The 24,822-nt window shown below is 33.0% G+C and overlaps 4 protein-coding genes across 6 annotated transcripts; 3 read left to right on the forward strand and 1 right to left on the reverse strand.

Annotated features, from left to right (window-relative positions):
- Positions 1-3,351: 3,351 nt before the first annotated feature.
- LOC148198937 (uncharacterized) lies at positions 3,352-5,953 on the reverse strand. Its single transcript, XM_088114211.1, has 5 exons — positions 5,516-5,953; positions 4,985-5,422; positions 4,276-4,369; positions 3,907-4,165; positions 3,352-3,706 (listed from the first exon to the last, which is right to left on the reverse strand). Exons 1-5 carry the CDS (start codon positions 5,890-5,892, stop codon positions 3,576-3,578), a joined length of 1,299 nt encoding a protein of 432 aa, XP_087970337.1. The 5' UTR covers positions 5,893-5,953; the 3' UTR covers positions 3,352-3,575.
- A 1,312-nt stretch (positions 5,954-7,265) lies between these two features.
- Positions 7,266-10,027, forward strand: LOC148198938 (pollen receptor-like kinase 4). The gene is made up of 3 exons (XM_088114489.1): positions 7,266-8,113; positions 8,472-9,092; positions 9,198-10,027. Exons 1-3 carry the CDS (start codon positions 7,483-7,485, stop codon positions 9,851-9,853), a joined length of 1,908 nt encoding a protein of 635 aa, XP_087970615.1. The 5' UTR covers positions 7,266-7,482; the 3' UTR covers positions 9,854-10,027.
- Positions 10,028-12,369: 2,342 nt separating this feature from the next.
- On the forward strand, positions 12,370-18,237 carry LOC148198939 (uncharacterized). 3 transcript variants are annotated; one of them, XR_015785612.1, is made up of 12 exons: positions 12,376-12,576; positions 12,668-12,789; positions 13,087-13,140; positions 13,379-13,480; positions 13,825-13,901; positions 14,238-14,361; positions 14,588-14,652; positions 15,063-15,132; positions 16,878-16,953; positions 17,089-17,167; positions 17,248-17,472; positions 17,963-18,237. XR_015785612.1 is itself a non-coding variant. In XM_088111758.1 (11 exons), exons 1-11 carry the CDS (start codon positions 12,464-12,466, stop codon positions 17,374-17,376), a joined length of 987 nt encoding a protein of 328 aa, XP_087967884.1. In that variant the 5' UTR covers positions 12,370-12,463; the 3' UTR covers positions 17,377-17,538. The 3 variants fall into 3 exon arrangements, 2 of the variants coding, with proteins under 2 accessions (XP_087967884.1, XP_087967883.1); XM_088111758.1 differs by lacking the exon at positions 17,963-18,237 and having other exon boundaries at positions 12,370-12,576; positions 14,588-14,628; positions 17,248-17,538; XM_088111757.1 differs by lacking the exon at positions 17,963-18,237 and having other exon boundaries at positions 12,377-12,576; positions 17,248-17,538.
- A 2,818-nt stretch (positions 18,238-21,055) lies between these two features.
- Positions 21,056-23,888, forward strand: LOC148198940 (putative nucleoredoxin 3). Its single transcript, XM_088111687.1, has 4 exons — positions 21,056-21,275; positions 22,013-22,164; positions 22,423-22,902; positions 23,122-23,888. The coding sequence occupies exons 2-4, from the start codon at positions 22,063-22,065 to the stop codon at positions 23,701-23,703; spliced, it is 1,164 nt and encodes a 387-aa protein (XP_087967813.1). The 5' UTR covers positions 21,056-21,275; positions 22,013-22,062; the 3' UTR covers positions 23,704-23,888.
- The last annotated feature ends 934 nt before the right edge of the window (positions 23,889-24,822 follow it).

Consider the following 24,822-nt stretch of genomic DNA (forward strand, 5'->3'; position numbering starts at 1 on the left):
GTAATGACTCATGAACAATAGTATAAATTGCACATTCTACAAGGTATATTGATTACATCAATTAATTATCACATTTATCATCATATAACATATTTTGTTGAGTAGAGTCTCTTTTATATATACAACCTCCATTCATAATAGAAAGGACAAGTATCATTTTAAAAAAATGTGGGAAAGTTCAAAGTGCTTAGAGTTAGAGATCTTTACAAATATATTTAATTATGTAAAAACATCAAATTATTAAATAAGTTTTTCTATAAAAATGTGTCAGATCCCATTAAAACACACTCAAAACCCTCAAGTAGTGGGATCCATGTGCCAAGGAGTGAGTGAGCGTTTCAGTTAGTGGAAAACAGGTGGCTGTAGGAGAGTGGTCGTTCGGCTTGGGTGACGGCAGTACTTAATGCGAAATTTCAAATGTCGTGACACTTCTCTGCATGCCTTCCTTCTTCTCCAAACTGCTGAAACCATTTTCTCCTCCTTCTCTCTGCCATCTCCATATTCTCTCTAAGAAAATCACACCTTTTCTTCTTCCGATCACCTCTCAGGCACCGTTTGAACACTCCCGACGTCAAGAGCTTTCGTTTAAACCGTTCAGTTTGTGATTCTGAGTCGTATTGCTAAAACGTGATTGTCGCACGTTAAGTCTTTGGTAGTGGGGAGCTCTATTCTGCATCGTTGAGCGTTCGGTTAAGTATAGAGGTAAGAGAAGCTTATATAATTTGATTAAATTCTTGTTTTGAACGTTGGTATGTTTGCATGATACGTTGTTTGACTATTTGATGAGTATGAAATATGCGTGTACTGCTTGCTTGGATGTGTGGATGGATGAATGATATACGTTGTGAACTGAGTTGAAATAGGGATTGATATTCGAACTGTAGTATTTTGAGTAAAGGTGATAGTATGATCGAGCGTCATTAACGAGCGTTCGGTTCTTCTTGGGAGTGCATGGTCTTAACTGATTCCTCATGCTTTAGGGATAGTATCTAAGAGTTTTGTGTAATACTATATAGGATTAGGTAAACTGTGACCAAGAGTTCGTATTAACCGTTCAGTTTTCCTTTGAGCGTCCGTTTATATTAAGTTCTTCTTCTACAAGGAATTTCGTTAATGAAGATCGTGTTATAATACTAGATATGTATAAATGAGTGTGCGACCTAAGTGTAGTCTTTCTTTAGGTTTCCTAAACAGTTTAGTTAATGTATTATATACTACTTAAGGTCGTAGACGTTATCGTTCTTTTTCATTAAAAATAAGTGTGGCGCAATTGTGTGTGTGTGTGTGTGTATATATATATATATATATATATATATATATATATATATATATATATTCTTTCATTTTATGTAAGTTTATTAGTGTTCGGTCTTGGACCAAGCATTCGACCTCAGTAGCACTCGTTCCTGATAAGTACTTGGTCTTGGACCAACGCTCGTTCGATAGTGTTTGGTTTCTACATGGCTCGATCTTAAACCAAGCGTTGGGTCTCGTTTACAGTAATCTATTATTACCGTTTTAGAATAAGAGTCTTCAGCCAAAATCGATAGCGTTCGTTATTTCATAATTTCTCATCAGTATTAGTATTGGGTGTCAAACAATGTTGGTCTTTAAAAGGTGTTTGGCCTAAAGTCTTAGTACTCGACCTAGGCTTCGTGGCGTCCGGTTTGAACTATTAGGGGTCTGTTTATTGAAGTGGATAAGTAACGCTCAGTCATGTTAGTTTTCTAAGAAGTGTTATTCCAGTTGGACTTATGCTATGATGAGAGAGGGTGATCGTATTTCAGTTGAATGTATTAATGATGAAGTATAAGAGAATTTGAAATGTGATGTGAATGAAATAGTTTAATTATAAACGAGTATTCTAGGGAGGAATATCTCAGAAAGTGGTTATTGATTGGTAAAATATGAATGTGGGCAAAGCTTAGCGGGCGTTTATCCTGATATTCCATGATTACTCATTCTCAAGTAGAGAGGAGTGAGTCATGTGTGGGAATGACAGGAGATCCTAGTCCATAAGGTTAACTTGGACGGAACAGATTAACCTCGGGTGACAACTATTGAGGGCATCCCAGTTACTACATCATTCGGGTGCACGAACATCGTTGCTACACAGGATTCATACAGTCCGGACAATCAGAGTCAAGTGGTCGTCAATTGCATGCCTTGATGTATGAATGATGATTTGGGTGTTGTTGGTTTAATTATGAATGTTGTATGTTGTTATTGAGCAAATTAAATTACATAAGCTTACCCTGTTTATCATTTTGTCTGTGTTGTGCGTCCTGTCGTTGTCCTATTGCAATGATCATCCGTGTGGATGTGAGCAGAAGGAGAAGAGCTGCTGGAAGAAGTATTGAAAAACGCAGCGGAAGTGAAGACCGAACCTTAGGAACGTTCGGTCTGTTATTAGCTTTATCTTTTGTAGGATCGTTCGGTATAAGTTATTTTGTACACCGTTCGGTCTAGGGGTAGCTAGCATACGATTTTTAATTTCCCGATCTTATGTAAGGCCGTTCGACCATAATAGTATCTGGCTCAGTATAGAACTGATCTATTGTATTATTAATATGTGATGATTTTCGTATATGATTTTATACTGTACTTTTGGGATGTTACAAAATGTAATATTATCTCTTATGTAATAATCATATTATAGATTTTTATTTTACTTTATATAAATTATTATATTATAATCATGTAAAAACATCAAGTTATTAAATAAGTTTTTCTATAGAAATGTAATATTATCTCTTATGTAATAATTATATTATAGATTTTTATTTTACTTTATATAAATTATTATATTATAATAGTGAACTTTTTTTTTTGTCACTTTTACTCTAAAGCAAGAATCTTACAAAATTCGTATTTCAATGACTTATTTTATCAGTCTTTACTTTTTAGAGTTTAATTTTTTTAATCTTTTATATAAACTGTCTAAAGAAATTCAATCCTTAATCTTAATATTACGAACATAATAATAACAACAAATTAACATTTTTAAATATAGGACAATATAATGCTAAGTAGTTTCCAATCTATCTCTCACTCTCTCTCTCTCTCTCTCTCTCTCTCTCTATATATATATATATATATATATATATATATATATATATATATATATATATATGATATTTTAATATTATTTTCTAATAAAAATCGAGATTATATCCCGTATGTACACAATTAGATTAAAGTTAGATAAAGATGTAAAAACTTTAATTTACACATAACTAGACATCTTTTTAATTTTTTTCACGATTATTCTAACCAAAGGAAAATATTATTTAAATTTAGATAAATTAAAAAAATAAAGAGGAAATTGTTTAAAACTATGAAGTTATCACAATCAATTTTATATAAAACTAAGCATTAAAAATTATAAAAAATACATTATTTATGTAAATTAATAAAAAAATATAATGTAGAGTGCACTAAAAATTTGATCTAGTTCCAAAAATGATAAACTCTAATTCTACACACAGTTGAATATAGTAGTGAAAAGAACACAAGCTATATAGAGTTATACACATTCTTGTAAAGGAAGGCATTTTCTGCTCTTTATTCTAACACTAAACAACCACCATACTCAGAATCCAAAGCACCATAGATAGCTCGAATCCAAACAGAGTATGAAGCAATCCTCGATCAAGTACAAACCCAAACAGTGTTATCCCTCCACAGTTGTGGTGCAAATATGTTACTGCATCAATTGCAGATAAAATTTTAGAAAATAAATTTTAATTCTAACTTAATTATTTTAACGACATTGTTTGATAAATATGTAATTTTCACCTTTCACATAATTCAGTTTTTGCACAGAAATTAATCTGGTTTTCTAGCCAACACACAAAAAACATTTTCAAAGAAAATATCTGTAAGACAAACTATAATAATGCTCACCTAAAGCTTGTCTGGTATGGAAAGAACAAGGTTGTGGGGTTACTGATATATGTATTTCCGATGAATCAGAATCAGTAGCAGAAGGACTAGGTGACACCTCTGACGTTTCGCCTTTGCACTGGTCTGATTCAGCAGATGCATTGGTCATCACCATGTGCCACTTTGCTGCAATTGACACTATCCCTTGAGCCCTATGTGTGATTCTCGCAGCACCAGTCAAGCACAAGACAAATCCACACAACTGCACAGCAGAACAAATCTGCACCAAAAACCAGTAAATTCTCCTGAGACTTTAAAGTTCAAGCAATGTCATTGACCAAGTAAGAATATAGAACAACAAAGCTTAATGAAGTGAAGCAATAGCTTTACCACAAGGTCACCAGAATTGAAGAAGGTGGTGTCAGATTTGGATTCCAAAACCAGCAAGAGAGAGGTCAATTGACTAACCGTGATTGTGACCAAACTGTTGGAAACATCGGTACTTGTTCCCTCCTCCGTGAACCCCAAAATGGGCACTCTGCGGAAGCGTAAAAATGAAAGCGTAGAAATAAAGAAAATTAACACTGGAAATTTTAACGTGGAAAATCCTCTCGGAAAAAACCACGGGACCTAGTCCAGAAAAATATCTCCACTATAAAAGTAGGATTACAGTGTTTCTCTCACTCTCTGAGGATCTCACAGTAAATCTCACCCTCTCGGATGGTATACAAAACTCTAACTTTCACACTCACAGTATCTTCTATTGTACTGTGTCTACACCTCTCGGTATTTCTCTCACACACAAAAAAACTCTATTTCTCTCCTTCACCGTGGCTCTCTTTTCTTCACGGTGGTATTCTTCTTCTCTGCTGGGTGTGTGGCTTCACTTCCCTTGCTCTGTTTTGCACGCTGCTTTGCTTCTCAAATTTAAGAAGTGAGAAAGCCAAAACAAACAAAATGGTTGTTGAGGTGGTGAGCTGAATTTACGGAAAAGCAAGCAAAAGTGGAAGACATTTTGGTGCATTATTTTGCTGATGGGGAACAATGGCTCCAGCATTTCATAGTGGAATGGGTCCCAATATTTGTTTTATTCCAACACAAACAGCTTATTATAAAGAACCTGTATCTATGGCTTGTTATCCACAATTGTCTCCTGATTCTGACATGCTCTCTGAATATCGTGTTTGCATCAGATTCACGCCCTTCAAAGAGTTTGTGCAGTCCTTCAAACCTCAGTATCTGAAGCTCGCAGGTAAGCCTGAAAATCACACACGCCAACAAGAACAACCCCGTTCTGTAGACCCAGGAAAGCAATACCAAAACAAACACAACCCAGTTCAGGAGGGTCCCACATGGAACAGAAATTTCCACCCTGGAAAAGAAGATGATTTTGTGAACAAGTTCCACGATGAACGAAGGTAACACCATGCACGCTAAGTATCTGAATGCTTTCTGAATGTGGCGCGTGTACCCACGTCGGACATTGATGGAGTCATCTTGTAACACGTCTAGGAACAGAAGCTGTCTGAGCCCATAACTGCAAACTCATGTGCATTGAATTGACGATTCCGTTACAATGAGATGTTTCAGAAAATGAATAACTAAAGTGTACACATTTTTTGTTTGGTACCTTGGGAAGAAACGGGAGAGGGTGAAGAAGGCGAAAATGGCGAGGGCTGATTGTGGTAGTTGGAGGAGCTTGTTGAAGCTAAAGGGGTCGAGTTGGGAAGCCGGGATGTGAACGAAGAGAGAAGTGAAGAGAGGGACAGTGATGGTGAGGAACACGAAGACAACATAGGAAACGAGTTTTGTGAGGAAGGAAGAGTGGTCGAGAGCACAACATTGAAGGGTTGTGCGTAGGTTTTGCAGTTCGTGGGTGGCATAAGATGGTTGTCGGAGGAGCAAGGGAATGTTGAGTTGTTGGTGTTTTTCCACGAATGATGGGCTTCTGATGGAGGAACCAATGTCGATGATGATTGTGTTGTTTGATTCTGTGGAGGGCTTCATTGTTGGGTTTCTTTTGAGTAATATGAGACACAGAAACAGAGCAAAGAAAAGTGAAGAAACAGAGCAATGGGTTTTTGAGGGTGTTCTTTACTTACTGTTTATGGAGAAAAATAGAAAGGAAAAAGACAGTAAATATCTTAGTTTAGAGTTTTAAAGAAACTTAATTGAATTATATAGTAAATTGTTTAAAAAAAGTGGCTGTTAAAAACCATTTTGCTAACTAAATATGATTTACAAAGGAATAAAGAAAGAAAAGTATAAACCTTACTTTGCGTTGTGAGAATTCTTGAGGTTACATGTTAAGCTAGGAATAATGAACGTTTCATTTAATAATAAATAAAGTCTTTATTTAAATTTAACCATAATAAAATTATATATATGTAAAGTTAGGGGGGAAATCATGAAATGATAGAGTTTAATTTTATAATAGTATATTAGTATTTAGTTGTTGTCATGCTAGTCTTCAACTGATCATTGTCTACCTGTCAATTTATTTTGCTTTCTTTTTTTTATTGATTGTAACAACAATTTAACTTTCATTATTAAATTCATTTGTGATCAAATCACTTTTTTATATATAAGCAAACAACAATAAACATAATCACAATACTAACATTATTAAAAAAAATCCTTCGAATCTCTTACACACACGACACGTTGTTTCAAATTATTTTTCTCTTCAACACTTCAATAATCCATTTTTATTTTTATTTTTATTTTTATTTTTTACATAACCATGGTTATTTTGAGTATTTGTTCTATTGGGATTTATGGTAATGTACAGGTGTTTTTTTTTTTAATTTTTTCAAAACCTTTTTTAAGATTTTAAGTGAGTATTAGATAAGAATAAATTGGATATGAGTCTTTGAATTGGAAGTAGTGTCTTGACATGAACACATAAGTGATCAAATCCTGATTAAATCATTGTATTAATCCCACATAGGATATCAATGAATCTGAAGAACAATATTTTAGAAAAATACACATATAAAAATTATTAAATGAAATGCTCACAGTTAATTGGTGTAGAGTTTTTTTAATAGAAAAAAACCCAACAACCTCGATGAAGAAATTCATAAGAATAAATCGAATCAAATACGCACGGATTTATTTTATTAAATATATCATAGGTAACAAAAAAATTAAAGAACTTAACTCTCAAAAAAACATAATAAAATAAAATAAGAAAATATGAGTAATTTGAATCTCTTTGCATGTAGTGTAACAAATTCCTATCATAACAAACACACCAGACAAATAGAAGTCACGTAAAATTGTTGTTATGCATATTTTAGAGACGACCAATGTGATAGAAGGCATCACCTTCTCCAATAACAAGAAATGACAGCTTTTAACCAGGCCACAACCAGCATTATAAATAACCATTGAACAAAAGTATCTTTGGAAATGAAGTCCAAACACTTACATTATACATAGGCCGGCCTCACCAGCTCATTCTTTGTGGGAACGATCTTGTCCTTGTCAATGTCACCCCACAAAATGCTTAACATTTCTCATATCCCTTCATCTTCTTTATCCTTTTTCTCCTGCTTCTAAACTCGCCAACAAAAACTTTTTCTCCAAGTTCTTATGGCGCATATGGTAGAGTGCTTCTGTCTTCTCATGCTCTTCACTTGTTTTTTGCCTTCACTCGCTGACAATGCTCAAGTTCTGATCCACTTCAAAACATTCTTGTCCAATGCTGATGCTTTAAGCAACTGGGGGAACCAATCAATCGGTGTGTGCAGCTGGACTGGTGTACTGTGTTTCAATCAGAGTTTTCATGGCTTGAGATTAGAACACATGGGACTGGGTGGCACTGTTGACGTAGACACGCTGCTTCTGTTGTCCAATTTGAACAGCTTTAGTGTCATTAACAACAACTTCGAGGGTCCAATGCCCGAATTGAAGAAGCTTGTCAATTTAAGGGCGTTGTTTCTGAGCAATAATAAGTTTTCTGGTGAAATCCCAGATGATGCTTTTGATGGCATGAATCGTCTCAAGAGAGTATTCTTGGCTGAAAATGAGTTCACTGGTCATATTCCTACGTCCTTGGCTCAATTGCCTAAACTTTTTGATGTGGACATACATGGAAATAGTTTTGAAGGAAACATACCAGAATTTCAACAGAGTGATTTCAGAGTGTTTAATCTGTCTTACAACAAATTAGAGGGTCCAATTCCAGAAAGCTTAAGCGGCAAGGATCCAACTTCGTTTGCTGGTAAGTTGACAGCCATCTATGCTCTCTCTCTTTATAGTTTCCACCAACGGAGATTATCTACTTTACTATTTGTTCTCTTTCGTTGTTTGTTGCCGTTTATTTTAGCCTTATTTGGAACATTCGATGACATGTTCACATCAGTGTTAAATGTCGGAATCTTAATCAAGGAAATTTAATTATGGCAACGACTACCTGAAGAAAACTCTTCAGCATTTGAACATAAAATTGAATACAACCGTCCATGATAATGAATTCATGGTCAGCTCCAAGTGTACATTCACCACAGATAGCTTTTACACTAAGGTGCATTATGCTGCTTGAAATTGAATTTTCTGATCTAATTTTTCTAGTGAAACAGGTAATCCAGGTCTATGCGGAGATCCTCTAGGCCCCTGCATTGGAAGCCCCACCCCACCATCGGACACTGATCAACCGCCAAATTCACATACAGAAAAAGAAAACAAGAAAAAACGCATTATCCTAACAGTTGTTGTAGTGGTGGGGGTGATTGTGCTGGCTTCAATAATAGCACTCTTGATCATCCGTTACCGTCGAAAGAAACCCGTGCTGGTCAAAGATGCACAACCCCAGAACGTTACTCCATTTTCTAGCGAGTCCAAATCCATTGTTGTGACAGCTGAATCCAAGAAAAGTGAAGACGGAGGGTTGAACTTCGTCGGGAACCAGAGGGAGGGGATTGACTTGCAAGACCTGCTAAGGGCCTCGGCTGAGGTTCTGGGGAGTGGCAGCTTTGGATCCACTTACAAGGCCATGCTTCTGAACGGGCCAGTGGTGGTGGTGAAGAGATTCAAGCACATGAACGGCGTGGGGAAGAAAGAGTTTTTTGACCACATGAGCAGGCTCGGAAAATTGTCACACCCCAATCTACTCCCTCTCGTTGCATTCTACTACGGAAAAGAAGAGAAGCTTTTGGTTCATGACTTTGCTGAAAATGGCAGTTTGGCCAGTCATCTTCACGGTATGACCCATTCGTTATTTTACTCTTAAAAATCTGAACTTTAGATTCAGTTCCTTAAAATATCCCATACCCATTTGAGTAATGTTGTCTGTAATTGATTTGTAGGAAGAAGCGGAGTTGAATTGAACTGGGCAACTCGTTTGAAGATCATAAAAGGAGTGGCGAGGGGATTGGCTTATCTGTACACGGAGTTCCCCGACCAAGCTTTACCACACGGTCATCTGAAATCGTCAAACGTTGTACTGGACGGTTCCTTCGAGGCTCGTTTGGCAGAGTACGGACTTGTGGCAGTGGTGGAGAAGAGCCACGCTCAGCAGTTCATGGTGGCTTACAAGTCTCCAGAGGCGAGCCAGTCTGAGAAGCCAAGCGAGAAGAGCGATGTGTGGTGTCTGGGGATTCTGATACTGGAGCTTTTGACGGGGAAGTTCCCTGCGAGTTATCTGAGGCATGGGAAGGGAGCGAACGAGGATTTGGCGGCGTGGGTGAACTCCATAGTGAGCGAAGGGTGGAATGCGGAGGTGCTTGATAAGGAGATTCCTGGGAGAGGGAGTGGAGAGGGTGAGATGGTGAAGCTGTTAAGGATTGGAATGGGATGCTGTGAATGGAGCTTGGAGAGTAGATGGGGTTGGAAGGAAGCTGTGGCAAAGATTGAGGAGTTGAAGGAGAGTGACGATGGTGGTGAAGGTGGAAGTGAACTGGATCATCTCTACTCAGTTTCTACCAGTCTCGACGACTTCTCTCTCTCACAGTCTATTTCATGATCAATGGATCTTCCTCCTCTTCATTTCTTCACTTCGTTTTATCTCTCTCGCTTTCAAACTCTTCATTTATTTTGTATAATATTACTCACCACAATTTTTAGCCTTGGACTTGTGTAATAAGTTGTTGGTGTTGAGATGGACCGTCTTAGCTATGTAAAACTTTCAAAGTTGTAAGGGGAAAAATAATTACTGAATAAGATGACATTTTTAATAAACTTCAATCAACCAAAATATGTATTCATATGTCTTCTAATAATTCTCAGGCTGTGGTTGCTTTTAGCAAAATTATTGACACATAAAGGAGATGTTGTAAGATTATAAATAACATCACACTTTCTATAGTTTTAAACAAATTTTTATTTTTTAATAATTCAAATAAGATTATATATATATATATATATATATATATATATATATATATATATATATATATATATATATATATATATATATATATATATATATATATATATATTGTATGGTCACCACGTCAGACAAGGAACGAGTGACCGTCTAAAGAGAGAAAATGATCAATCGATCTCGAAATTATTCTAAACAATAATAGTCACTAATGAACGAGAATAACAATTATTGATTGATAATTAACAAAAGCAATAGTCATTTATTAGTGATTAATGAGTCAGACATAATGGTAAACTTATTATAATATTTATAAATATATAATCTTTATTATAAGATTATTATCACAAATTCATTCACATGAGTGTATCTTCTGCATACATCCTCCCTGCATTTAAGACAAAGAGAAGAGAGAATAGACAACTGAATGATAAAATTGAGTTAAAGATCTCAATCCTATCTAAACACACACACACACACACACATATATATATATATATATATATATATATATATATATATATATAATCAGTGTGATTTAGTATAGTTTGTAGAAACATGTATAGTTTTCAAAGTAATGAATATAACTTTCACAACCTTTGTTAATTATTTTACTGAATAATCATTAAAAAAATTACAAATATAAAAAAGATAAGAATTAATTACTATTTAACAGTAAAAACTATAAAAAAAAACTGATATTTTAAAATAAAGATAAGGTAAGATGAAATAAGTTTTTTTAATAACTTAAAAGAACATTTTTTTTATCTCCTTTACGTAAACTAATCTCACAATTTATTTTTCTACAACTAAATAACGAAGTCAATTGTAAATTCCATTATTACATGAAGTGCTGTCAAAATGAGTTGTAATCCGCGACTCAACTTGGCTCACCACGGGTTTGAGTTGGGTTGGGTTTGAAAAACTGTAATTTTTTTTATGCGGGTTAGTTTTCAACGTGGCTCACTTAGAACCTGGCTCACAGAGTTGAACCCGTGATGAGTCCACCAATCCACCTAATTTAATTTAATTATTTATTATTTTGTATTTCAATATTATTAATTAGTATTTTTTTATTATATTGTAGATGGGATAAAAAATATATTTCAAGAGAAGAATATTATAGATTTATCTATTCAAGACTCTAATATTATAAAAGGACAAATGATACAAAAAATATCAATATTAAAAACTTATTTGTTCGTCTTTTGTGTTTGTTTTTTTATTACGTTGTATGATATATTTTTTTTAATTATCTTTAGAGTTTAATATCATTTTAGAGTGAAATTTATTTACATTTAAATTAAAAAAATTATAATTTATTTTAAAAATAAAACTCATGTGAGTCAGTGAGCCAACCCGTCTAACTCACCAACCCGTGGTGGGTTGGACCGGATTCAAATTTTTTCAGCTTGCTAATAAGTGACTCGGATTGAGTTGACTCACTAAGTAACCAACCCGTAATGGGTCGGACCTGGTCCTGCTGATTGGATAACATGACATACATAAACAAAGTTGTTATTAATAATTAAATACTAATAAATAGTCTGGATGAACTGAATAAGCAAAGAAATTAACATGCTAGGAATCTAAGTTGATATGAATGAAAAGTTTCTATAATAATATTATAATAGAATAAAGTGTGATTATCTGAGTTATAATTACGTTTGTTAATTTATTTTGAAAATTATAAATTCAGATTTAAGATCAATAAATAGATAATTATAATTAATACATATTAATTATAAATTTTTATTAACTTTGACAGAGTATTTTCAACATAACTTCTCGTTTTGACTAAGTAGGCATCTAAGACTAAGGTTAACCAAGATAAACATTTAAATATTCAAAAAATACATAATAATAGTTGACATTGATCCGTAACCGAGAAAATAATTATATGACATACATAGATAAAGTTATTACTAATAATCAAACAACTAGTATTATTATCAAAGTACAAAGTTAATATTACATTGTGTCTAATAATTTATTTTTTATCAAACTAATATAATGGTTTATTATGTTATATAGTTTTCTAAAAATATTACAAATAATTTTATTTAATATTGGATTGCTTCTTTAATATTTATACATTTTATATAAAAAATAATTAAGAGACCCGTGCATACGCAGGTCTCTTACTAGTTACTTATAAAACAAAAACAAGAAAAAAAAAATCCCTTTGGGCTTGATCAGGTTGGTATAGAGAGGGCCCGCTCGTGAGAAGGAAAAAAAGCAGAAAGGTTAATGGCGCGAGCGTGGGTGAGCTCCACATTCCCGCGCGTACTTCATTTCGCGATTCAGCGCCACTCCAACTCCTCCCTCGTTATCTTCCCTGTACAGTCTCTTTACTCTAAGATGTAAGTGCCCTACTTTTACTCTCTAATGTGTTGCTGTATTTCTACACTGCAATTCACGTGTGAGATTAACTGTATTCAGTTGCATTTACAGTTACGGTTGCTGGCGAAGGGAACGATCGGTGACTGGTAGTGTTAGGGCTTTTGAATCCTCTTCTGCTAAGCCTATGAGTTGGTGCGATGGCGTTCAAGAACCACGGGTTCTCGTGGCGCCGGGTAAATTTACGTCTCACTAGTTCTTCTTGTTATTTTCTGTTCTTTTTTATTTCCATCTATAAAATTATAGTCGCATCAAAGACAGAATACACGAACTGGAAAACAATACCAAAATTAATTTTCGATGGCACTGGTAATGTATTGCTGCCGATCATTCATTTCGATTTATATTCTTCTTGTTAGACCATATTGTGATTGTTATACGCCATTTGGAGATATATATTTTTAATATTTTTTGCATTACTTTATAATAAGTTGTTAATGCATTTTATTTAATTATTTATTATGCGAGTGAAGATCCTGGCACCGTTGGTCCGGGACAGATGATATTGCTCCGCCATCCCAAATCTGGTAATTTGAAGAACATCCATTATTTTATGTACTTCTCATAGTGTTTTGTTACTTATTTATATAAATATTGTTTATTGTGATTTTTCCACCTCAATTGATTACAATTTGTTAGTCCTGTCAACCACATCACATCACACACATTTTTTCTATAAATCTTTCTCAAGGAATTAGAGTTGATTAAGGCTTCTTGAACGTGTGCTCTCTTTCAGTTTTTACATATTTTTCGCTTCTTTGATAGGAAATGCAACGCAGTATCTGTTTGCAAATGGAATGCTTCAAGAACTTCAGTGGTTTAAGAACTTGTACGGGTCTTGGTGTTTGGGAGATTATATAACTGAAGGTAGAGATGTTTGAATAGCTTACGTGTGAAGTATGCATTTTGCATTGTTATTCATGCTTATGTTGCATTAGGTACCTTTGTTTCTCTCATTGATCTCTTATATACAAATCTTTTACTTCTACTAAAACAATACTTTTTTGTTCCTGGTCTGCCAACGCCATATTCTTGTACTCCTAATCAACACAAAAAAATTCGAAAAATCTCTTGTTCTTTTTCGGATTGAAAGCATTGTGTTTCCTCTTCTCATGTCAGTAGGCTCTACTCTCTAGGTCTTTCACTAATGGAGAAACTAAGCAGCACTTTAAACAGAAATTTTAATCGTTATTGTTTTTGTTCCCCAACAGATGGTCGGTTGTATTTATCCACACCAATTGATCCTGTTTTCATCATGTTGCCTATATTTGAGGAGGCTAGAATGAAGGTAATAAGTTTTATATTTCGTTTGAGCCATGGGAATTCGAAGACATTTTTTATTTCCGAAGTATTTTCCATTTGCTTATCCTTGATCAACTATTAAACGGAACAAAAGTTTTAATTGCTCATATGACACCTTATGTATAGAACCCACCCAAACTAATAACTATAGGTTTATATCCTCAAAGAAACCTCTACACACAAAATCCATGATATCCCTTTTTGGAGGTCCGCAGAACTCCTACCTTTTAGTGTTGTGAATGGATTAATTAGGTCTAGATAGTATTTTCACCCCGAAAAACTACTTCTCTGAATGTAGCTGGTTTTCTTGAAATGCACGCAGAAAGGGGATGATCTTGGCAGGTTCAGGCAATTGGACGAGATATTATTTATTGATGGCTATCCAGGATATATGCAGTTAATGTCTGTTGTGGAGAACTGTATGCAAGTTGTTTCTGAAATCAAAGGTGACTATATTCTTGTACTCTTTCTATTTACAACTTGAGTTTGAAAGTTTGCCATGTTTCTTATGATTTAAGTTATTTATTGGGCGGATATTGGGGAAAGAAATTGAGAAGTTTGTTGTTGACGTTATGTTTTTTATAATGTTGATGATATAAAAGTATGGTGACAACATTGTTAATCATTTTCTTTGTTCTAATTCTCATGGTCTTCTAACGCATGCATATGCAGAAGTTGGATCCTCAAAATTCTTCAGACTTGATGACTCAAAGGTTCTACGTTGGTTGTGCTATAAGGTTTATCTATATTATTTCCTTTACTGTCATTTGGTTGATGTGATGTTTAAGCTTCCCCCTCATTCAGGGAAAAAAACTAGTATACGTGTGACATGGTATTTGCGCAGCGCAGAAAATTCAATCCTCCATTAATTATAATGGAGGTATGATATTTGGCCTATGGATGCCTGAACTTCATCATGTGTTTTCGAGAAAATGTAACAAACACCGAAACATGTCTCGTCGATTTTATATTTGATTGCTGATACATGCATCCACCTATAAAGCAATATAGGAAATAGTTAAATTGCTTGTAGTTTGCTTTCAAACTTCTATTTATCTTTGGCTGATGTTTGACGCCATCTTTGATTTAAATGGTAGAAAACCTTTTACCTGTCGGAAGTTTGTTAACTTGGTTTGTCTTATTTTAGGTTTGTCAGCTAAAACAGACACTGCCCAATTTGGACAAAAACTATGCTGTTCAATCAGAGAAAGACACATGTAAAGTGTTTATTATCATTCTGTGTTCTGTTGGCTGTTGGAGAATTTTATTCTGCTGAGGTTAAATACTTAGTCAAGTGTTTATCTTTTGGAAAAAAAAAATATAAATACTTTGTATATGGAAAAGGGAGACATTTTAATATGGTAATACTTTGGAGATTTATCATGCCTTTTACTGTATTGTGTCTGTATGCATGGGCGACTGTGATGAGGGATACAATGGCAACTTGTAGAACTAACATTTTTATTTTATGTAAAGGCTAAAATAAATGAGGAAAGATATACTATACTCTATAATGCCTTGAAATAAATAATTGCATGTTGTTCTGTTTGTTAAACCTGGGAGATAGAAAAAGGATAGTGGAATTTATCCTTTTTGTTAACAGGCTATCTATCTTCTTTCTTACTATGTGAAAATATACTAATGGTTACTGCTGTACCCTCTTATTTGAGGGATTTCCAATCAAGAATACAGTTCCCTCATTCTGGATTGTGGCATGAGCAAAATACACGTCTGTGTTGATGTTTCATTGTAATCGTGTATTTAAATAATTGGTCCACCAATACTATCTATACCTGTGACCGTTCGGCTAACTATTGATTGAACGGTCCATATAGTCAGGAATATGATGAGATTAATCATGATGACCATCCTTGAGACTGAATGTTTATAACCTACATATCGAATAGTCACCCTTAAAAACGATTAAATCTGATGATGGTTAACTTAAGGCAAAACATGATTAGTACTAATTGGACCATGATTAAGTCGTTAGTAATCTGAAGTCCATTCCAAAATGTTCGTATGGGTTAGTTGACCCACGAACCTCTTGAATGTTGGAGGCGTCCATTTCTCGGGCATGGGCTTCTCCATGATAGCTGGCGTGAATGGTAGCAAGCCGATTGTGTGGATTGTGTGTATCGAAGGAGCTCCCTTGCTTGCTCTTGTGCTTCCTTCTTGAACTGTCTTGGTTGGTCCTTCTGCTTGCTTATTCAGGCAGGCCAGAACCGCCCAACATGGAATGCTGGGCCGTCTGTTTTTGGTGAGTGGTCACTTTCTCGGCCCTCAATGCCGCTAACTCTTCCTTGTGCCTTCTCTGCATCTCTTGCATATGGTGTTGCATCTCCTTTATCAGCTCTATAGGATCTTGCTAGTTGTCAGAGCAGTTGTACTCATGTTCTTGGTGATCACCATTGAGTTGTTTACTGATTTCTCGGGCCTATAGTGAGCACTAAAATGTTTTGGTTATGGGATTGAGGTTATCGGTTGACTATATATCCTTGATGTCTGCATGTCTTTGTTAATGTTCATCTTGGAATTTTGTTCGGACAAAAAGGTTACCAGTAGAAGATACTTTGATGTCAAAATCAGTAAAAATCTGATAGAATTAATGTGTAATAAAAGCAATCATCTATCTTTTTACCTCAAATCTATATTTATAAATTTCATAATAGACTTTGGATTATTAATGACAATTGGTACTAATCATGTTTTGCTGGAAATTGATCATCAATCAGGTTTAGTCGTTCTTAAAAGGTGATTGTTCTGTCTGTAGATTATAGTTGTTTGATCTCAAGAATGGTCATCATAATTACTCTCGTAGTATCCTTGACTATATGGACCGTGACAGTCAATAATTAGTGAGACAGTCATACGGTACAGTTCTTAATACTTAAAAATGCATATATGGCCTTTTTGTTTCACTGTTTTGCTGTGCATTCACGCACTTGTGTTACCGATGCAGTGATTGATGCCGTCTGTATATTAGGAGAGTATTTGAAGGAAAAGCCTTGGCTGGAGCTTTTGTGTAACCATCTAAAGTATAGCCTTTTATAATATCTTATTTTAAAGATTTTACCTGAATATTCCTTGTGGTGATAACTTACAAGAGAAACCATAGAGGGATTGAAATGGGATTCTTTAAGATATATTCCTTAAAATATTTAGTTTTGCAGGTTAAATATACTTGAGGTTACTGGAAAAGTACAAGTATATGCTGAAGGAAGTAACCCAGGTTTATGTAACGAATCACAGGTATTTACTGGGACGGAAGAAGAATAAGTCTTTGGATTTGTTATTCATTTTGAACTAATTTGTATACTGCTGATTATCAGGAACAACGGAGTGAAGATAAGAAGGCCACAACTGTAAAGAAAGGTAGACAAGCGAAGAAGGTAAAATTGGAGACAGAATCACACAACATCAAAGATATGTTTACGAGGGCCTCCCGAAAGAAAAGCTAACATTCCCTTCCCATTCTATTGGTGGAAACGGGTCATTGTCATAGTGTATCATTTCCTAGACCTGCAAGGAGTGGATAAGCATTGACTCAGCTCCTGGTTTGTACCGTCCCAACTCTTTTTTTAGATTCTATTATCATTTATTATCAATTTCGCCTTATCTAATTTTACAAGTGAGGAGTAAAGTTGGTAAAATAAATCTGATTCAGGACCGATTTGAATAACCCATAAAATAGATCGGATTATATTTGAAAAATAATAATTTAAATTAAAGTAGATAAAAATACCTGTTTAATCTGATGTTTAAACAGGTTTAGACCAAATTATATAAAATTTGATTTATTCATCTTTAACAATAATGCTATGGTCAGAAAAATAATAAAAAAGTAATAGTTTTGTTAAAATATATGTACTGAAATTTTATTAAAATATTACGCCTAACTTAACCTTTAAATATGTATTTTTAATTTGGAATTATTTTTTAGTTTACTTTTTTAAATGGATTAATATAATTTTGTAGTTTGATAAGTTCGGGTTTGCCATAAATTTTCCCTAATGCTATACCGTTGATTTTTTCAATCTGAATTAGGATATTTTTATGGAGGAGTCGAGTCTACATCCAAAATAACTTGGGGGTCTTTTTGTCCTATTAGATCACTGACCTGATTTAATACCCTCGTAACACTTATCTCATCTGGCATCTTTTTCAGCATCTCATTGAAAACACTTTATTGTAGATAGCTATAGACCGCTGGCATCTCTTTTAGCATCTCATTGAAAATGCTTCATTTTAGATAGCTATAGAATGCAACACTTTATGTAGACATTTCATTATGTTAAAAAGCGTTAGACTTTATGTAGACATTTCATTATGTTAGAATGCAACACTTTTTAATTGGTTTCAATTGAGGTTTTGTTTTTTAAAATGTATAATAATTAGGTTATTTCTTAATATCATAACAGCGTTAATTATGTGTTATGTGTTCCTTTGTGTTTTTTAAAAAAATAATTTTTAATTTTTTAATTTTATTTATGAAATCATTGTATGAGTTTCAATTTAATTTAGTTTTTTTTTTAAAATTAAATAATTTTTTTTTCAAATTAAAACTAAATTTAACTTTATGTAAATGTTATAAAAATATTTTTATTAAAATTAATATTTTAATTAAATATTTTTCATAAGATTAAATTTATTTAAATTTATATTTTACATAATCAGTAAAATAAAGGTGAGAGTTTAAGACACGACCTTACAATTCTTTTTTCTCAAGGTGAGGGTCTATTTTCTTTCATCTCGTTATTTCTTGGATTTACATATAATTTTTTACAGTGTTCTTTTACATTAATTTGTTAATATTTTATAAAAAATTAAGTAATTAAGCAAATATTCTTCGACCTACCAAGATTGGCTAGTTTGTATATAGTTTTAAGTTCATATTCTTAAACTTCATTATCACTACACCAATATATTTAATATTTTAAAAATATTTAATAATTTAATAATCGTGAAAAAAATAGTAAAAATTAGTGACATCGTTTGGTTAACTGATTAAACCATAGAAAACCAAATACGTGGATCAGGGTGTTTCACACATGCTTCTATTTATCAATGATTTTTTATTAATAATACAAAAAATAAATTCAATAAATAAACATTAAGCTTAGCTTACAAAAGTAAATAAATAAAAAAATTATAACAATCATCAATCTTATTTAGTTTTAAGTTGTAAATTATCAATCTATGTATAGTATATAATTTTAATATTGAATAAGACAATTCAAAGTGTAAACATTTATTAAAGTTGTTGATAAATTAGTAAGGCTTTACTCTTTTAATCAAGTGATAAAGCAATTAAAGGTTCAAATATGATGATGCTACTTTAAATATGGAATAATTCCTAATTTCGTGAGTTAAGATTATGTATTTGACAAGAGTAAATTATCAAGAATTGACCTGATGGACAAATTAAATAATTATCAGTATTAATTATTGAACTATTATATGTAAATTTTGTTTGACGCATATTTACATAAATATTAATGATAAAAAGGATATTACATAAGTTTTTTAACTCATCACTTTATAAAACTTGCTTTCATTAGTAATTCTTTTATTTTTTATTTCATTTTTTTAAATATTTACATAATTTGTGGTTTTCTTCAAATAGTAGTGACATAAATTTAATTTTATCACCACATTAAATCATTTATAAGACGTACATTTTATTGTTTTAATCTTTTAAATATTTTTATTTGTTGTTGTGTTTTTGTTATTTAATAATATTTGGTTATCGATTCTGAAGATTCAATAATGTAAATAATAAATTTCTAGGCAATTAAAAAATGTATTACTTCTTTTTATTAATTTCGTTTGATTGGAAGAAATTTTCTTTCACCATATAATTTTTCATTTTGTTTTTGCTTTAAGAGTATTAACTTATTGATATAGTAAGTTTACTCAAATTTTTAAAGTGTTTTACTTTTTAATATTTATAAAAAGTAATATGAAATTTTACTTTAAAACATCAATAAATATATAAATATAGTAAAAACCCGCAATTATCTTCTTTCTATTAGTATCTGAAAAATATAAATTTTAAAAATATTTAAGAATAACATGATGAATGTATACTCTCTATTTATGTTGTTTATATATCAATATGTTTTGAAAACATTTTAAAGTATTTTTTTCCAAAATAATGGACTTTTACGATTATGAAATTAAATGAGAAATATTTTATTGATACAAATTTAAATAGAAACAATTTAAATATCTTTTAACAACTTGTTGTCTTTTGACTAGTGGTTCTACGTTCACTCTAATTATATACAGAACTATGGTCGAAGAAATAGCTCAAAAAATGTTTAAAAGTGGTAGGGAAAGTAAAATGTTAAGAAGTATTATTTTGAAATTAAGAAAATAAAAAATAAGAAATTGTATGCATAAAAGTAGGTATGCACATGGAATAAGTCAGTATACATTCGTCTATTATCTAACTTCTATGTTACCATGGGTCTAAAAATATTGTTGTCATTCAAGGAGTTCCTTTTCGATTAATTTTAAATGAATTTATCAATAATTTAATTTCATCTTCAGTGGCATTAATCATCACTAGAAACAATGATGTGAATGTTTTCTTTACATGAACATTAGGTTAAAAGCATGGCATAAGTTTGTTCGGTAGTGTTTTCAAAAAGATACGACAAAAACTTGCTTCCATTCCGCGGTGTGGGACTTATGACCCGAAAACAAAATCTTCAATCATGGACAATAGTGAGCACATTATTTACTCAAGATTAAAATATTTTTTAGTTTATCATGACAAAATCCACATTATTATTTTTATGAATATAGTTGACCCTTATCATAAAATTTTATATCAGAATAATCTAACTCAATTCAGAAGTAAATAAAATTATTAAGCATCAAATTCTGACACACATTCGGACAATGCAGGCACTATGATTTATCAGCTTATCCGGTTCACATGTGGAGCATATGCCCAAACTACGGAACATAAAGTTTTCAAGAAAAAACGACATCAATATTGAATCAAAGACTAAAATGAAAAAAAAAACTAGAAAATTTCTAACTGTAACATGCGTGCTTGCTGATACTTACTCCGCGAAAATTAACATTAATTTCAGGTTGTAAGGATGGTGCTGCTGAATAAACTCATTTAAAGGAAGTTTTGATCTATAAATATAATTATTACGTGTTTCTTTTTTCTTTTTTGAATGTGTGTAGTGAATAGGATTGAGTCTTATTGATCACGTTAGTGTAACATTTAAAGTTCTTCTTTGTCCCAACGCTCGCTCTGTTTCACCTCCTTTCGTCTTGGAGACTCAACCTCCTCCTTCTTCCTATCCACTACTGTTCATCTTCAGCTCCAACTTCAAAGGTAATTCTTTTACTTCAAAGTTTGAAACTGTATTCATCAACCACTCACTTGTTTACTTGCAGCACAAGGGTCACTCATCATCACTTCTTCTATTTTGGATTGCTTCTGCTGCAGTTTGATCATACCCCCTTTTAAAATTTATGTTTAGGGGTGTGAGGTTTATTCTTCTTACAAATTCATGCCTCTTAACTGGGTTTGATGCAAAAATCTCAAGTTATTATTCTCTGAAGTAGAAGAGGGTGCTTTTAATCTTGGTATCTTTCTTTTGGGTCCATTGAATGCAAATATTAAAGTTTGTGAGTTGAAATATGGTTCTCGGTAATTACACACCACTTCAGGTCCATATAGTTATATTTTTCAATTGAGTTATATTTGAATCATTGATCATCAAAACCATATGATTGTGGTTCCATTAGGAATTGCGTGTACGTAACCCTTTCTCTGGTTATAAAGACCGAAGCACCCTCATTGGAATATTCTTCCCCCCTGTTTACTTTCGTACATGGTTATCCCGCTTTCTAAGTTTTGTTCACACAGATATAATATGATGTTTTCCTACTCTACTTCCTTCCAATCCAATTGAAGGACGGTTTGAGACAAATTGAGTAATTTAGGAAAAACCAAATGATGCTCTTGACAGAACCTGTTGTCGGAGCTAAGTTCAAGGTCCTATTGATAGTGTTATAGTCATTGTTGGGCATAACTTTCAAACTCATATTTTTCTCTTGGTCAAATAGATATCAAGAAAGCTAAACAAAAGAGAGGACATCTGCTATATCGAGCTACAATGGCAGGGTTAAATTTTGGGGCCACATATACTGACAACCATGATATTCTGAAGATACTTGAAGCTGAAGGTGTTGAGTTCCTTTTATCTTCTGAAGGAAAGGTAGTTTAGATTCTGCAGAACCTCTCCTTCTATTAGTTGGGTGTTTTGATTAGACAATAAGCTAGTTAATGAATTCAACTTGAGATCAACCGATGCTTTAAGTATTTTAACTTCAAGACTCCTCATATGGTTCCCTTTTGTTTTCTCCAAGTAAATAAAAGGGTAAAATGCGACCTAAGGACACAGATTGCATCATTTGATTGGTTTTTTTACTTCTGTTTGTAGCTAATGATTGCTATCTTTAAATCATGAGATTAGGTACCTGTGTCAGAATGCAATGGGAAAGTCATCTGCCTATTTTTCAGTGCAAACTGGTGCAGGCCTTGCAGAGCTTTCACTCCCCATCTTCTTGAACTTTATGAAACACTGAGAAAGAGGGGAAAGAATCTGGAGATCATCTTCATCTCCTTTGACCGTGATGAGGATGGATTTAAAGAGCACTTCAAGAGCATGCCATGGCTAGCTGTCCCATTTGATGTAACTTTGCACAGAAGACTGATTGACAGATACAGAGTTGATCGAATCCCATCATTCATTCCATTATGTTCAGATGCCATAACTGTTGAAGAAGACTTGATTGGCTGCATTGAGGATTATGGTGCTGATGCATTTCCTTTCACTAGGAAGAGACACGAGGAACTGAAAGCCATGGATAAAAGGAAGCGTGAGGAAGCAAACTCGGAAGAATTACTGGGACATGAAGAACGCCACTTTCTCATCTCTGGAGATGATAGAAAGGTAGTCCTATTTAGATCAGTTTTCCCATAAACCAGCAGAAGAAAGAAAGAAGGAAAATTGAAAAAGAAATTCTTCATAACTTAAAGTTAACTTACACAATTTAAGTTTAACTTGAGAAACTTTCATTTTTCCTTCTTTTATTCTTCTCTCATCAGTGTTTATAGAAATTTTTATATAGTAGCTGCAGAAGTATGCCATTCACAAGTCTTTTTGTTGCAGGTGCCCATATCTGAAGTAGTTGGTAAAACCATAGGCTTGTATTTTTGTGCCTACTGGTCTCCTCCTTGCTCTGCCTTCACTGTCCAACTTAGAGATGCATACAACAAACTCAAGGCTGCAAAAGGAGACTGCTTTGAGATTGTTTTAATATCAACAGATAGGGACCTTGAAGAATTCAATGTCAACAAAAGTAGTATGCCATGGCTTGCTGTTCCATATGAGGACAGGACAAGGCATGATCTTAGAAGAATCTTCAATATAAAGGGCATTCCTGCTTTGGTTTTCATTGGAGCTGATGGCAAAGTAATCAGTGTGAATGGCAAGTTTATGGTCTCTTCATATGGGGCAGAAGCTTTTCCCTTTACCGAATCACGGATAAGAGACCTAGAAGCAGCTCTGAGAAAGGAAGGAGAGGCTCTGCCAAAGCAGGTTGAGGATGTCAAGCATGAACATGTGCTGAAATTGGATATGGCCAAAGCATATGTATGTGATTCCTGTAGAAAGCAAGGGAAGTTCTGGACATTTTCTTGTGATGTTTGTGACTATGACCTGCATCCAAGTTGTCTAGAAAAGGCCAACTAGAACTACAGCTTATAGAGCATAGAAAAACGTAAGTTTGGAACAATTATGGTTGTTTCTGTCGTGATGGAAAGAATGTTGTAATACCTAAGAAATTTGAACACTGAATATATTTTCATTCTTATCAGTACGTTGACAAAACCTGCCATTTGAAATTAAGAGTGATTTAAATCAGATTAGTTTTGTAAGTAAGATAAAGTTCTGAATAGAATTACTAAGTTTAAGAAAGTGTGGGCAACTGTTTACAGAATGTACTGCTTTTACTTGCAGGTTGTCTGTATCATGATTTTGATACAACTTTATACATACCCTGTTGGTGAAAAACAAATGTAAAAATAATCAAATATTCTGTTCAATACTCCGACTCTTAATTTTTATTTATGACTTTTAATATGATAATAATGACTGTAATTATTCATCAATATAATATATATTAACATAATTATAAGTTATAGGTTATTTTTATATGTATTTTTTTTACGTCCCTTTTGTATTTAAATATATAATCAATGTAAAACACATAATTCAATACTTTTTTTTTATCTTCTTGGAAGTGAAAATGTGTGCAGGTATTCAAGTTAATTAGAATGTATTCAAAGTGTTGATGACTCATACAGTTAGTTATTCATACAAAGATGTCAATATGCTTTTTGTGTAATCCACTCCAAGGAAAAAAAATCAGGTTAAACAACCATATTATCAATATAATTTAAACTTTTTTCTTATTTTTAATTATATCAAATAGGATTTAATTCATTTTCATTTTTTTTCTAATTTTTCTCATGTTTTGGTTCTTATTAAAATCTATTTTATTTTAGTCACTGATATTATGTTTCAGTTCTTACTAAAGCACAACTTTTTTTATATAGATCTCTTTTCCATCAGAAAGTTTTCATCTTAGTCTGATATTTAAGAAATATCAGGATCTATTGTCAATCAAAAAGGCATGGCATGTCATCATTTAGAGGGACAAGGATTAAAATAAAAATATAAAAACTAAAAATTATTAAAGTTTGAATAAAATAATAGACATGAATTGAGAACATTAAGCAATGTAGAGTTATATTTTACTTTATAAAAGTAATAGTAAGAGGACAAAACTAACAAATAAAAATATATAAA

Source organism: Vigna umbellata, chromosome 4, assembly GCF_029865625.1.
Source record: "Vigna umbellata cultivar VRB3 chromosome 4, Vumbellata_1.0, whole genome shotgun sequence".
Classification (NCBI taxonomy): domain Eukaryota; kingdom Viridiplantae; phylum Streptophyta; class Magnoliopsida; order Fabales; family Fabaceae; genus Vigna; species Vigna umbellata.

Bases quoted from the DNA above. Each gene is read 5' to 3' on its own strand.
- LOC148198937 (XM_088114211.1), bottom strand. From the start codon at position 5,892: ATGAAGCCCTCCACAGAATCAAACAACACAATCATCATCGACATTGGT. The intron at 4,166-4,275 runs GTAAAGCTATTG...TTTTTGGTGCAG, and splicing joins TCAATTCTGGTGACCTTGTG to ATTTGTTCTGCTGTGCAGTT. The intron at 3,707-3,906 runs GTGAGCATTATT...CAATTGATGCAG, and splicing joins CCATACCAGACAAGCTTTAG to TAACATATTTGCACCACAAC.
- LOC148198938 (XM_088114489.1), top strand. From the start codon at position 7,483: ATGGCGCATATGGTAGAGTGCTTCTGTCTTCTCATGCTCTTCACTTGT. The intron at 8,114-8,471 runs GTAAGTTGACAG...CTAGTGAAACAG, and splicing joins GGATCCAACTTCGTTTGCTG to GTAATCCAGGTCTATGCGGA. The intron at 9,093-9,197 runs GTATGACCCATT...ATTGATTTGTAG, and splicing joins TTTGGCCAGTCATCTTCACG to GAAGAAGCGGAGTTGAATTG.
- LOC148198939 (XM_088111757.1), top strand. From the start codon at position 12,464: ATGGCGCGAGCGTGGGTGAGCTCCACATTCCCGCGCGTACTTCATTTC. The intron at 13,141-13,378 runs GTAATTTGAAGA...CTTCTTTGATAG, and splicing joins GCTCCGCCATCCCAAATCTG to GAAATGCAACGCAGTATCTG. The intron at 17,168-17,247 runs GTATTTACTGGG...GCTGATTATCAG, and splicing joins GTTTATGTAACGAATCACAG to GAACAACGGAGTGAAGATAA.
- LOC148198940 (XM_088111687.1), top strand. From the start codon at position 22,063: ATGGCAGGGTTAAATTTTGGGGCCACATATACTGACAACCATGATATT. The intron at 22,165-22,422 runs GTAGTTTAGATT...TCATGAGATTAG, and splicing joins TTTTATCTTCTGAAGGAAAG to GTACCTGTGTCAGAATGCAA. The intron at 22,903-23,121 runs GTAGTCCTATTT...TTTTTGTTGCAG, and splicing joins TCTCTGGAGATGATAGAAAG to GTGCCCATATCTGAAGTAGT.